Source organism: Salvelinus namaycush, chromosome 25 (assembly GCF_016432855.1).
Source record: "Salvelinus namaycush isolate Seneca chromosome 25, SaNama_1.0, whole genome shotgun sequence".
NCBI lineage: Eukaryota > Metazoa > Chordata > Actinopteri > Salmoniformes > Salmonidae > Salvelinus > Salvelinus namaycush.
In genome coordinates this window covers 3,882,562-3,894,838 of record NC_052331.1, presented here as the reverse complement: position 1 = coordinate 3,894,838, position 12,277 = coordinate 3,882,562, and the positions used below count along the sequence as shown (strand labels likewise).

The 12,277-nt window shown below is 40.7% G+C and overlaps 1 protein-coding gene across 2 annotated transcripts in view; it reads left to right on the top strand.

Moving 5' to 3' along the window:
• LOC120020137 (far upstream element-binding protein 3-like) overlaps positions 1-12,277 on the top strand; it is a 66,746-nt gene that overhangs the window by 35,942 nt on the left and 18,527 nt on the right. For both annotated transcript variants that reach the window (XM_038963609.1, XM_038963608.1), the window contains exon 13: positions 11,941-12,101. In XM_038963609.1, coding sequence (XP_038819537.1) covers positions 11,941-12,101 — 161 coding nt within the window. The remainder of the gene's footprint in view (positions 1-11,940; positions 12,102-12,277) is intronic.

Below are 12,277 nucleotides of genomic sequence, written 5' to 3'. Positions count from 1 at the left end.
TGTCAAATATGTGACCGACCGGCTCAAATCAGTCTTATGTAGCAACATTTAAAATATTTCTTTTTTTTACATTGGATAAAAGTATATGATGTCATTATTCGTTGTTGTTTAATTACACTTTAGCTTAAGACATGTAACTAGCTAGCTAGGTAAACAATGAACCTAGCTAGGTAAACAACGTGTAAGATCATACACGTCACGTAACATTAGCTAATGAGCCAGCCAGCTAACGTTAGCTAGTTAACTTCTTGTCAATAGGGGGTGCTGTTAGCACTTTGTAATAATTACGTTCCCAAATTAAACTGCCTCGTACTCAATTCTTGCTCGTACAATATGCATATTATTATTACTATTGGATAGAAAACACTCTAGTTTCTAAAACCGTTTGAATTATATCTGTGAGTGAAACAGAACTGGACTTAGAGCAATTTTCCTATGTGGATGTGAGAATGCAAAATTTTGCTGGCTGTTCTCAGATAGTAACCTTAATTTTAAAAATGTGCCTGTCTTCTATTGGTTGAGATGCACTGCATACGCCTTCCCCTGGTTGTTAGCGAATAGTGAGACTTGAAATGGAGTCTCTAGGCAGATCTGAAAGGTTATAAATGGCTTGGCAAGGAGGTGTGCGTTCTTTTCCATCTTCGCTCTGACGCAGAAAGGAGCTTGGCATATCGTGCTAGAAGCTTCGGTTATAACTCTTAGAAATATCCGGCTGTTTTTATTCGATATAGGTTTTAAAGACATCCTAATGTTGTTATTTTAAACCGAATTATATCAGTTTATGTCAGTATATTGCGATTTTCGGATATTTATAAGTGTTGCGTTCTAGGGAGTTGATGTCTGGACCACATTGCTAATGTTTACTGCTAATTGCAACGTTGAAGAGGACATTCTACAACCGAGCAACGATTCTTTTGGACAAAGGACACCTTTCCCAAGATTCTGATGGGAGTTCATCAAAAAGTAAGAACTATTTATGCTGATAATTCGTTGTTCTGTTGAAAAATGTTAAATGCATAAGCCGCCATTAATTTCAGTGTAGCCTCGCTTTAACGCACGCTGTATGTTGTAGTAACCTTAATTTAAAAAATGTAACACAGCGATTGCATTATGAACTAATGTATCTTTCATTTGCTGTCCAACCTGTATTTTTTAGTCAAGTTTATGATTATTTATTGATTAGAATAGGTGCCTCTCCAAAGATTTCTCCCGACATTTTCTGGGCAGCTTGGCAACTTTTCTCATTGTATAACCACGATTTGTGCCGCTAAATATGCACATTTTCGAACAAACTCTATATGCATTGTGTAATATGATGTTATAGGACTGTCATCTGAAGAATTCTGAGAAGGTTAGTGAAAAAACGAATATATTTTGGTGGTTTATACGTTATCGCTATTTTTGGCTTGAATCAATGCTGTTGTGATGTTTGCTATTGTGGTAAGCTAATATAATGCTATATTGTGTTTTCGCTGTAAAACACTTAGAAAATCTGAAATATTGGCTGGATTCACAAGATCTGTGTCTTTCATTTGCTATACGCTGTGTATTTTTAACAAATGTTTTATGATGAGTAATTAGGTAATACACGATGGTCTCTGTAGTTATTCTAGTTGCTTTGGTGAGAGTTGTGATGGTGGCTGCAATGGTAAACTATGATTTATACCTGAAATATGCAAATTTTTCTAACAAAACATATGCTATACAATAAATATGTTATCAGACTGTCATCTGATGAAGTTGTTTCTTGGTTAGTGGCTATTTATATCTTTATTTGGTCGAATTTGTGATAGCTACTGATGCAGTAAAAATATGGTGGAGTAAAAAAAGTGGTGTCTTTTGCTAACGTGGTTAGCTAATAGATTTACATATTGTGTCTTCCCTGTAAAACATTTTAAAAATCAGAAATGATGGCTGGATTCACAAGATGTGTATCTTTCATCTGGTGTCTTGGACTTGTGATTTAATTATATTTAGATGCTAGTATTTACTTGTGACGCTATGCTAGGCTATGCTAGTCAACTTTTTTACTGATGGGGGTGCTCCCGGATCCGGGTTTGGGAGGAATTAGAGGTTAAACAACAATGAACATAGTGCCAACTCATGACATTACTACGCCTTGCATGAATCTGCTGATAGTGGTAGCTAACAAACCAGGTTCAATGTTAGCTAGCTAACATTAGGCTCTAACTAGCCATGCAAACGGCTCTGGATACGAATAATATCATACACGTAACGTTAGCTAGGGAGCCAGTCAGCTAAAGTTAGCTAGCTAGCTAACAGTACACTTTAGCTTGAAATGAAACCACTTTCTTTCAAAATTAGAAATGTGTAATATCTGAAAATGTAGCTAGCTAGACTATCTTACCCGTCGTATACATCAACATGCATGATGGATGCGTCTCCCTGTCACGGATGCCATGCCATGATTGCCCATAGTTTGAAGATGTAATCCGGAGACAGGTGTTTTCTCCATCTCTTTAGCTATCATACTCCACTTTTTGGAGGTCAACACTTATGCAGCTCCGTTACACAATACATTTTATTTAAAAGCCGCGTTCGACCAACACAGACTGACCATCTCAAATAGACAGAAGCCTTCTATATGGCAGACCAATCTGATCTCCTTTCTCGGCATGTCCAGCCCACTCATTATCTCAGCCAATCATGGCTAGTGGGAAGGTTGCTGGCTTTTTCTGTGGCTAAACCAACTAGGCTCGTAATTTAATAATTTTATTCATGTTTACAGATGGCATACAAGTTTGTTATTAAGGCACATGAAAGTTCACATGTTCCAGAAGGCATTTCTGCTAAAAGAAAACGCATATTTGATGCAAAGAAACTTCTAAATGGCTCTCCGGTGAAGTAGTGACTCACGACATACGCCTAGTTTCCTGAAACGAGTCACATGTCATTAGTCACCTATATGTTCGTTAGTAGGCCTACCTAGTGTTATTCTGCTTTCACACAGCGAGCTGACTTTATTCTTCTTCCGTTTGTTTTCTTGGCAATATAGACTTGAGGCTTAAAGAGCAACAACTACCCCTCCCCCACTGATGTCTATGCTGGATTCAAGAAGGCAGATGACGCCATCAGAATCCTTTGAACAACCTTCCACCCATGGCTCGTCACCTTTCCCTTCCGTTAGTTTCTATATCTCCTTTTCTCATTATATATGTTTTGCTTTTATACTGCAATTCTACTTTTAGTTGCCAATGTGTACAAGATCAAATAGTCCGTACTATACATGCAACACATAGCGTTGAAAAATCTCAATTGACACCTGTGCTATGGATGTATAACGAGACCAGAAACAGTATTATCACTTCAAATTGTTTTGAGGGATAATGATACATTGTAGACTTTAACATTTACAATTGAGGAATGAAGAACATGTATGACTTTTATTTCACAGATGAAATCCGTAATAATATATTGACAGTATCTGTAGAAAATTCCCTCTGGACCATCTCTCTGATCCTGGGAGTTAGGGAGACATTTGTGATTCAGGCTGCATCAAGTAGCTTACCATCACCCAACCAGAGCCTAACGATTGTCTTGCAGTAGAGGGCAATTCACACCTCTGTTGTTAGGGAGGTTACTAGGGAGCCTTCTAGGAGAGTTCCAGAGATTGTGACAAACTCTCCCTTACTTTCAGGGTCAAAGAGAGGGTTCCGAGGGGATTCTCTACAGCATTGGTTCCCAAACTTTTTATTGTGCCGTACCCCTTCAAACATTCATCCTCCAGCTGCGTACCCCCTCTAGCACCAGGATCAGCGCACTCTCAAATGTTGTTTTTTGCCATCATTGTAAGCCTGCCACACACACACTATACGATACATTTATTAAACATAAGAATGACTGAGTTTTTGTCACAACCCGGCTCGTGGGAAGTGACAGAGAGCTCTTATAGGACCAGGGCACAAATAATAATAATAATCAATAATTTTGCTCTTTATTTAACCATCTTAAATATAAAACCTTATTTGTTCATCAAATTGTGAATAACTTACCACAGGTTAATGAGAAGGGTGTGCTTGAAAGGATGCACATAACTCTGCAATGTTGGGTTGTATTGGAGAGAGTCTCAGTCTTAAATAATTTTCCACTCAGTCTGTGCCTTTATTTAGTTTTCATGCTAGTGAGGGCCGAGAATCCACTCTCACATAGATACGTGGTTGCAAAGGGCATCAGTATCTTAACAGCGCAATTTGCAAAGGCAGGATACCTTGAGCGCAGCCCAATCCAGAAATCTGTCAGTGGCTTCTGATTTAAATTCAATTTTCACAGAACCGCTTGTTGCAATTCCGTTGAGGCTCTTTTGTTCAGATATCGGTAAGTGGACTGGAGGCAGGGCATGACAGGGATAACGAATCCAGTTTTTTGTGCCATATGTTTCAGGAAAGTACCTGCGTAATTGCGCACCCACCTCATTCAGGTGCTTCACTATATCACATTTGACATTGTCTGTAAGCTTGAGTTCATTTGATCACAAAAAATCATAGTGATGGAAAGACCTGTGTGTTGTCCTTGTTAATGCAGACAGAGAAGAGTTCCAACTTCTTAATCATAGCCTCAATTTTGTCCCGCACATTGAATATAGTTGAAGAGAGTCCCTGTAATCCTAGATTCCGATCATTCAGGCAAGAATAAACACAGGTCAGTTGTGTGAGAAACTCGTCATCATGCAAGCGGTCAGACAAGTGAAAATTATGGTCAGTAAAGAAAACTTTAAGCTTGTCTCTCAATTGAAAGACACGTGTCAATACTTTGCCCCTTGATAAACAGCGGGCTTCTGTATGTTGTAAAGGCGTTACATGGTCGCTGCCCATATCATTGCATAATGCAGAAAATACACGAGAGTTCAGGGTCCTTGCTTTATCAAAGTTAAAGTTTTCATTGTAGTGTCCAAAACGTCTTTCCAAGCTGTCAGGCATTCCCTTGGCAGCAAGAGCCTCTCGGTGGATGCTGCAGTGTACCCAAGTGGCGTCGGGAGCAACTGTCATGGCTTTTGCGCCATCAGTACAGATCCCAACATGAGCAGCAGCTGCGTTTGGCTACATACGGACCGTTAGTGGAATTCCCGCGAGAGAGTAGCGGTTAATGTGATTGGATGTTAATTATTTGATTATGCTACCTGTATTTAACATTGTGTTATTTCACTGAACACTAAATGGTTTCATTTTATTTTTGACAGTGAAACGAGGCTACTCAGGCGAGGAAAAAAACCTCACCTAAATGTATAGCCCCGTTGTAAAATATAAATGGACTGTTTGAGAATGTGAAGGAATAAAACTCCCCCCCCTCCCAAAAAAAACTATGTAAAATGTGAATCACATTTTTATTTGGCGAAACCCCTGAAGGCATTGCACCCCAGTTTGGAAATACCTGCTCTACGGTATCGGTGCGGTACAGTAGCATGGGATAGCTAGATGGTGGTTTGTAAGATAGTGACTGGATTTGAACGGTAAAATATATAGTGATATTGCTTACAGTAAGACAGGTGGGTACATTGAAGTTGATTCAAGGAAGAGGTAGTTGTTGCATAGGTAGTGGTGCAGTAGCAACAGTTTGTGTGTGATGTATGGAAAAAGACAGCTTCAATCTTGAAAAATAGAAATATTTTATTACCAAGTCTCCTGTGAACAATACGCTACACACTCCCGGACACTGTCCCTCCAACACACACTCACTTAATTTGCTCACACACATAACACACACACATAATCATCATATATGCTGCTGCTACTATATCATATGTCCTGATGCCTAGTCACCTTACCCCTATGCATACTGCATCTAACTCTATCATTCCCGTATCCCTGCACATTGTAAATATGGTATTGGAATTGACCCTGTATATAGCTTACCTAATTTCTCATGTTCTTATTTATCTTTTTTGTGTGTTTTTGTTCTACCTTTATTTTATAGTACTACGTTGACATTGATAAGAGGTTGCAAGAAAGGCATTTCATTGTAATTGTGCATGTGACAATGTTTTGAAACTTGCCATACGGACTTGAGTAGTTTGCTACTATTCTGTAAATCAAAAAATATGTTCCAGTTGGCCTGAACTGGTTTTGATTAGCATTTGTGTGATGGCTGTGATTATGGAGTGGGAATGTTATTTTTCTCCTTTTCCAGCTACAGTTGTAAGGGGCAGGAATCGGGATCGGGTTTGCAGCGACAATCTTCGCTTTGTCTGGTCTTGGAAGTTGTACATGGGAGAGCAGGTTCTTGTACACTACTGTCTTGTCCTCCCATCTTTTCAGCACACACTCTGCCAGGTCCAACTAAACTCAGCAAATAAAGAATCGTCCTCTCACTGTGTTTATTTTCAGCAAACTTAACGTGTGTAAATATTTGTATGAACATAAGATTCAACAAATGAGACATGAACTGAACAAGTCCCACAGACATGTGACTAGCAGAAATTGAATATTGTGTCCCTGAACAAAGGGGGGGTCAAAATGAAAAGTAACAGTCGGTATCTGGTGTGGCCACCAGCTGCATTAAGTACTGCAGTGCATCTCCTCCTCATGGACTGCACCAGATTTGCCAGTTCTTGCAGTGAGATGTTACCCCACTCTTCCACCAAGGCACTTCCAAGTTCCCAGACATTTCTTGGGGGAATGGCCCAAGCCCTCAACCTTCAATCCAACAGGTCCCAGTCATGCTGAATCGGATTGAGATCTGGGCTCTTTGCTGGCCGTGGCAGAACACTGACATTCCTGTCTTGCAGGAAATCACGCACAGAACGAGCAGTATGGCTGGTGGCATTGTCATGCTGGAGGGTCATGTCAGGATGAGCCTGCAGGAAGGGTACCACATGAGGGAGGAGGATGTCTTCCCTGTAACACACAGCGTTGAGATTGCCTGCAATGACAACAAGCTCAGTCCGACAATGCTGTGACACAGCCCCAGACCATGACGGACCCTCCACCTCTAAATCGATCCCGCTCCAGAGTACAGGCTTCAGTGTAACGCGCATTCCTTCGACGATAAATGCGAACCATCACCCCTGGTGAGACAAAACCGCGAATCGTCAGTGAAGAGCACTTTTTGCCAGTCCTGTCTGGTCCAGCGACGGTGGACCAGACGGTTTGTGGCCATAGGCGATGTTGTTGCCGGTGATGTCTGGTGAGGATCTGCCTTACAACAGGCCTACAAGCCCTCAGTCCAGCCTCTCTCAGCCTATTGCAGACAGTCTGAGCACTGATGGAGGGATTGTGCGTACCTGGTGTAACTCGGGCAGTTGTTGCCATCCTGTACCTGTCCCGCAGGTGTGATGTTCGGATGTACCGGTCCTGTGCAGGTATTGTTACACGTGGTCTGCCACTGTGAGGACAATCAGCTGTCCATCCTGTCTCCCTGTAGCGCTGTCTTAGGCGTCTCACAGTATGGACATTGCAATTTATTGCCCTGGCCACATTTGCAGTCCTCATGCCTCCTTGCAGCATGCCTAAGGCACATTCACACAGATGAGCAGGGACCCTGGGCATCTTTCTTTTGCTGTTTTTCAGGGTCAGTAGAAAGGCCTCTTTAGTGTCCTAAGTTTTCATAACTGTGACCTTCATTGCCTACCGTCTGTAAGCTGTTAGCGTCTTAACGACCGTTCCACAGGTGCATGTTCATTAATTGTTTATGGTTCATTGAACAAACAATGAAGATCTGTGAAGTTATTTGGATTTTTATGAATTATCTTTGAAAGACAGGGTCCTGAAAAAGGGACGTTTCTTTTTTTGCTGAGTTTAGAAGGTCTTTTGTTGGCTTGTAAGTTTTCTTAGCAACCAAATTTTTGGTTTGTTTTGGGAAAACCATACTATACCTGGGTGTGCCTGAGGAGAAATTAAACTGCAATTAACAATATTTTTTAACTTCCGGATAAGATTTACACACTAAGTCTGCCTGGTGTCTACCTTTCCTGAAAATAATGACAGAGAAGCATTACTTGGAAAATAGTGAAATTGTGTAACTTTCACTAAGCCTACAAAGATTTCAAAACAATGACTGTGATTAGCTTCTCCCAAACCCTAGACCATATGTCTCCTGTTTACCATGGCCCTTAATAGAATCCAGGACATGTCCCTTGCAGTAGTGGTTGCCTGTCAGTTTGTTGTTGTTGTCTGGTGATACAACAAAAATATGTGATGTTAAGGGATACTCTAGAGCCAGAGTTGGGTAACACTGATCTAAGGTGTAAGGTATATTTGAACACATGTTGAAATCCGAAAAGCTTGTAAGAGTAAAATGTAACCCCTCACTTGTGGTGCTACTTTGTGGGTTGGTTCTGGCTGACTTGGATCCGTCACTTGAGGTTTTCTGTGACATACTGTATAGACCAGGCTTGTTGAAAGTAGGCAAAAAATATGAGCAGATTTGAAAAGGCCGTACCTGGGTGGTCACAGGTATCAAACCCAATGTCCTGGCATTGCAATGCTCTACCAAGATGCATGACAGGGTTATATGCTTTGTGAAGCCTCACTTGAATATGATTTATAAAGCACAGGTTAGTCATATTTAACAGTGGGTTATGTCACATTTGACATTGGTTGTTGTGTCAGTTATACCACATTTTATTAACCCTTTGTAAAGCGTGATGTGGTTATAGATTTGTAACACTTAGGTTGTGTTTATGAAGCCTTTTTTAAGCTGCACAACATTTAACACGGGACCAAATAGGTCTGCTAATTAGATTGTCTACTTTGCCTAGTTATTGTTTTAGTAGCTTTATTTGTTGTATAATTCAGACTTCCGGTCATAGACCATGCACAAGGCCTTTGACTGTAGGCTTACAGTTTAAACCAGTGCATCTGGTAAATGTTTGAGTAGGCCTGTACTAAATCCATTTTTGCAGTCTATATTTGATTCTGGAAGTTTTTTAAAGTTTCAAATATTTCAAACAATATTGAATGTAAATATCTTGTTGTTTTTTTTGTCGGCTATAGGCTTTTGGTAATTAGAAGGCCCTTTCAAAGCAATTTTGAGTCTGTGACGCATTGTGAAAATAAAAATATCGTTCTTAATTCATTGGAATAATCGCCTACTGTCTGTAGTCATAAAAACAATTAGCCTTATTTCTTAAATATAATCATTCATTCGGGAGGTTAAACCCATAGGTCTTAAGCCTGCAGTAAATTAGTTTACCAGGTACCTTTCCCCCAGATTTTACTGCTACAGTATGGAGGCATACAGTTGCGATGGGGTAGCCTTAATATGCTTGTACTCAACATTGTTGATGAAAAACTAATGCTTTAGGCTAATAGGTGTGTTGGAAAAATGACAAGCTCACAACACACATGTAATTATTCATTAGGAATTATTTGATTTAATTCGGGTAACCTTTTTCCCCTCCGTATTTACAATGTTGCTTGTCGGTTTTTCCTCCCTCTTTCATTGTTTCTTCTTCACATCAGCAAAGAACGACTCGTCGTTGTTTGCTTCATATGAGGCTTTCGCTTATGAGGGGCATAAAATACACAATGTTTTTCAAAAGAAACGCAATAACAAGTTCTGAGTTTTCTGCTTAGTAGCAGAGACTAAATGGCTGCGCCATCAACTTGTTCATTTGGCAGACATCACTCCTATATATTCAGTCAAAACACATACAGTACCAGTCAAAAGTTTGGACACACCTACTCATTCAAGGGTTTTATTTTTATTTTTACTATTTTCTACTTTGTAGAATAATAGTGAAGACATCAACACTATGAAATGACACATATGGAATCATGTAGTAACCAAAAAAGTGTTAAACAAATCAAAATATATTTGAGATTACTCAGTAGCCACCCGTTGCCTTGATGACAGCTTTGCATACTCTTGGAATTCTCTCAACCAGCTTCATGAGGTAGTCACCTGGAATGCATTTCAATTAACAGGTGTGCCTAGTTAATTTGTGGAATTTCTTTACTTAATGTGTTTGAGCCAATCAATTGTGTTGTGACAAGGTAGGGGTGGTATACAGAAGATAGCCATATTTGGTAGAAGACGAAGTCCCTATTATGGCAAGAACAGCTCAAATAAGCATAGAGAAAATACAGTCCATCATTAGTTTAAGACATGAATGTCATTCAATGTGGAAAATGTCAAGAAATTAGAATTTTTTTCAAGATCAATCACAAAAACTATCAAGCGCTATGATGAAACTTGCTCTCATGATTATCGCCACAGGAAAGGAAGACCCAGCGTTACCTCTGCTGCAGAGAATAAGTTCATTAGAGTTACCAGACTCAGAAATTGCAGCCCAAATAAATGCTTTAGAGTTCAAGTAACAGACACATCTCAACATCAACTGTTCAGAGGAGACTGCGTGGATCAGGCCTTTAGCAAAAAAACTGTCTCAATGTCAACAGTGAAGAGGCGACCCCAGAATGCTGGCCTTCTAGGCAGAGTTGGGGGGAAAAAGAAGCCATATCTCAAACAGACCAATAAAAGATTAAGATGGGCAAAAGAACACAGACACTGGACAGAGGAACTCGGCCTAGAAGTCCAGCATCCCGGAATCACCTCTTTACTGTGGACATTGAGACTAGTGTTTTGCGGTTACTATTTAATCAAGCTGCCAGTTGAGGACTTGTGAGGCGTCTGTTTCTCAAACTAGACACTCTAATGTACTTGTCCTCTTGCTCAGTTGTGCACCGGGGCCTCCCACTCTTTTTTCTATTCTGGTTAGAGCCAGTTTGCGCTGTTCTGTTCGAACCCACATGCTAATGCTCCAGATACTCAATTAGTCTAAAGATGGCCAGTTTTATTGTTTCTTTAATCAAAACAACAGTTTTCAGCTGTGCTAACATGATTGCAAAAGGGTTTTCTAATGATCAATTAGCCTTTTAAAATGAGAAACTTGGATTAGCTAACACCATTAGCCATTGGAATACAGGAGTGATGGTTGCTGATAATGGGCCTCTGTTCGCCTATGTAGATATTCCATTTAAAGAATCTGCCGTTTCCAGCTACAATAGTCATTTACGACATTAACAATGTCTACACTGTATTTCTGATAAATTTGATGTTATTTTAATGGACAAAATAATTGCTTTTCTTTCAAAAACAAGGACATTTCTAAGTGACCCCAAACTTTTGAGTGTAGTGTAGGTGTGCCCAAACTTTTGACTGGTGTTGTACACTGTGACCCGTTTATTAGGTACACCACCCCGTAATTGAAAATGAAACTGTCCCGCAGACAGTGAGCCATGTGGCCGTAGTTTGCTATATGAAGCAGGCAGACGGGTATCGAGAAATTATGTTACAGTTCAATTGAATGTTAGAATGGGCAAAAGAGTGACTTGACCGACAATGAGCATGGTATAATCGTCGTGTCAGGCGCCCCGGATGTAATATCTCAGAAACCGCCACCCTCCTGCACTACATTGTCTCACAATTCTCTGTAAACCCTAGATAAACCTAAAACATCCAGTCAGCAGCAGTCCTGTGGGCGAAAACAGCTTGTTGATAATAGAGGTTAATGGAGAATGGCTTTAATCCTTGTCACAATGGACTGTTGCAGCAGACGACCACACCGGGTTCCACTCCTATCAGCTGAAAACAAGAAGTGTCTCCAGTGGGCACGCCATCACCAACATTGGACCATTCGGAAGTGAAAAAACATGGCCTGGTCTGACGAATCCCGGTTCCTATTGAGTTATGCTGATGGCAGAGTCAGGATTTGGCATAAGCAGCATGAGTTCATGGACCCATCCTGCCTGGTGTCTGAGAGAACTGCACTGTTTTAATTTACAAACTTCAAGTAGAGAATCGTCTTGCACATTACGATATCTCAACCATATATTCTCTCGGTCAAATTGACGATACTCGATATCATATATCGGCCCAACCCTATTGCATACAAAACAGCAAGGGCGCTGTCAAAGAATGACCAAGGATGTGTTATTCCCAGCCGTGCGTGGTCTCATGTGATGTTATGTGCTGTCTGTCCAGGCGGAGATACCATCAAGAGCATCAACCAGCAGTCTGGAGCCCACGTGGAGCTGCAGAGGAACCCCCCTCACAACACCGACCCCAATGTCCGCATCTTCTCCATCAGAGGCACCCTGCAACAGATGGAACTAGCACGCCAGCTCATCGATGACAAGATCGGAGTAAGTAGTTGTTTGAAAAAGTTCCCCCAAGCCTAAGTGCCTTTAACACTAGATCTGCCGTAGGCCAATGGCCACTGGCGTTTGATTTTGTACCCCACGTATTTCTCTCCTCACTGAATTAATTAATGCGTAAAGGCACACGTAATGGCACAATACAGAGTCTGATACAACCAATA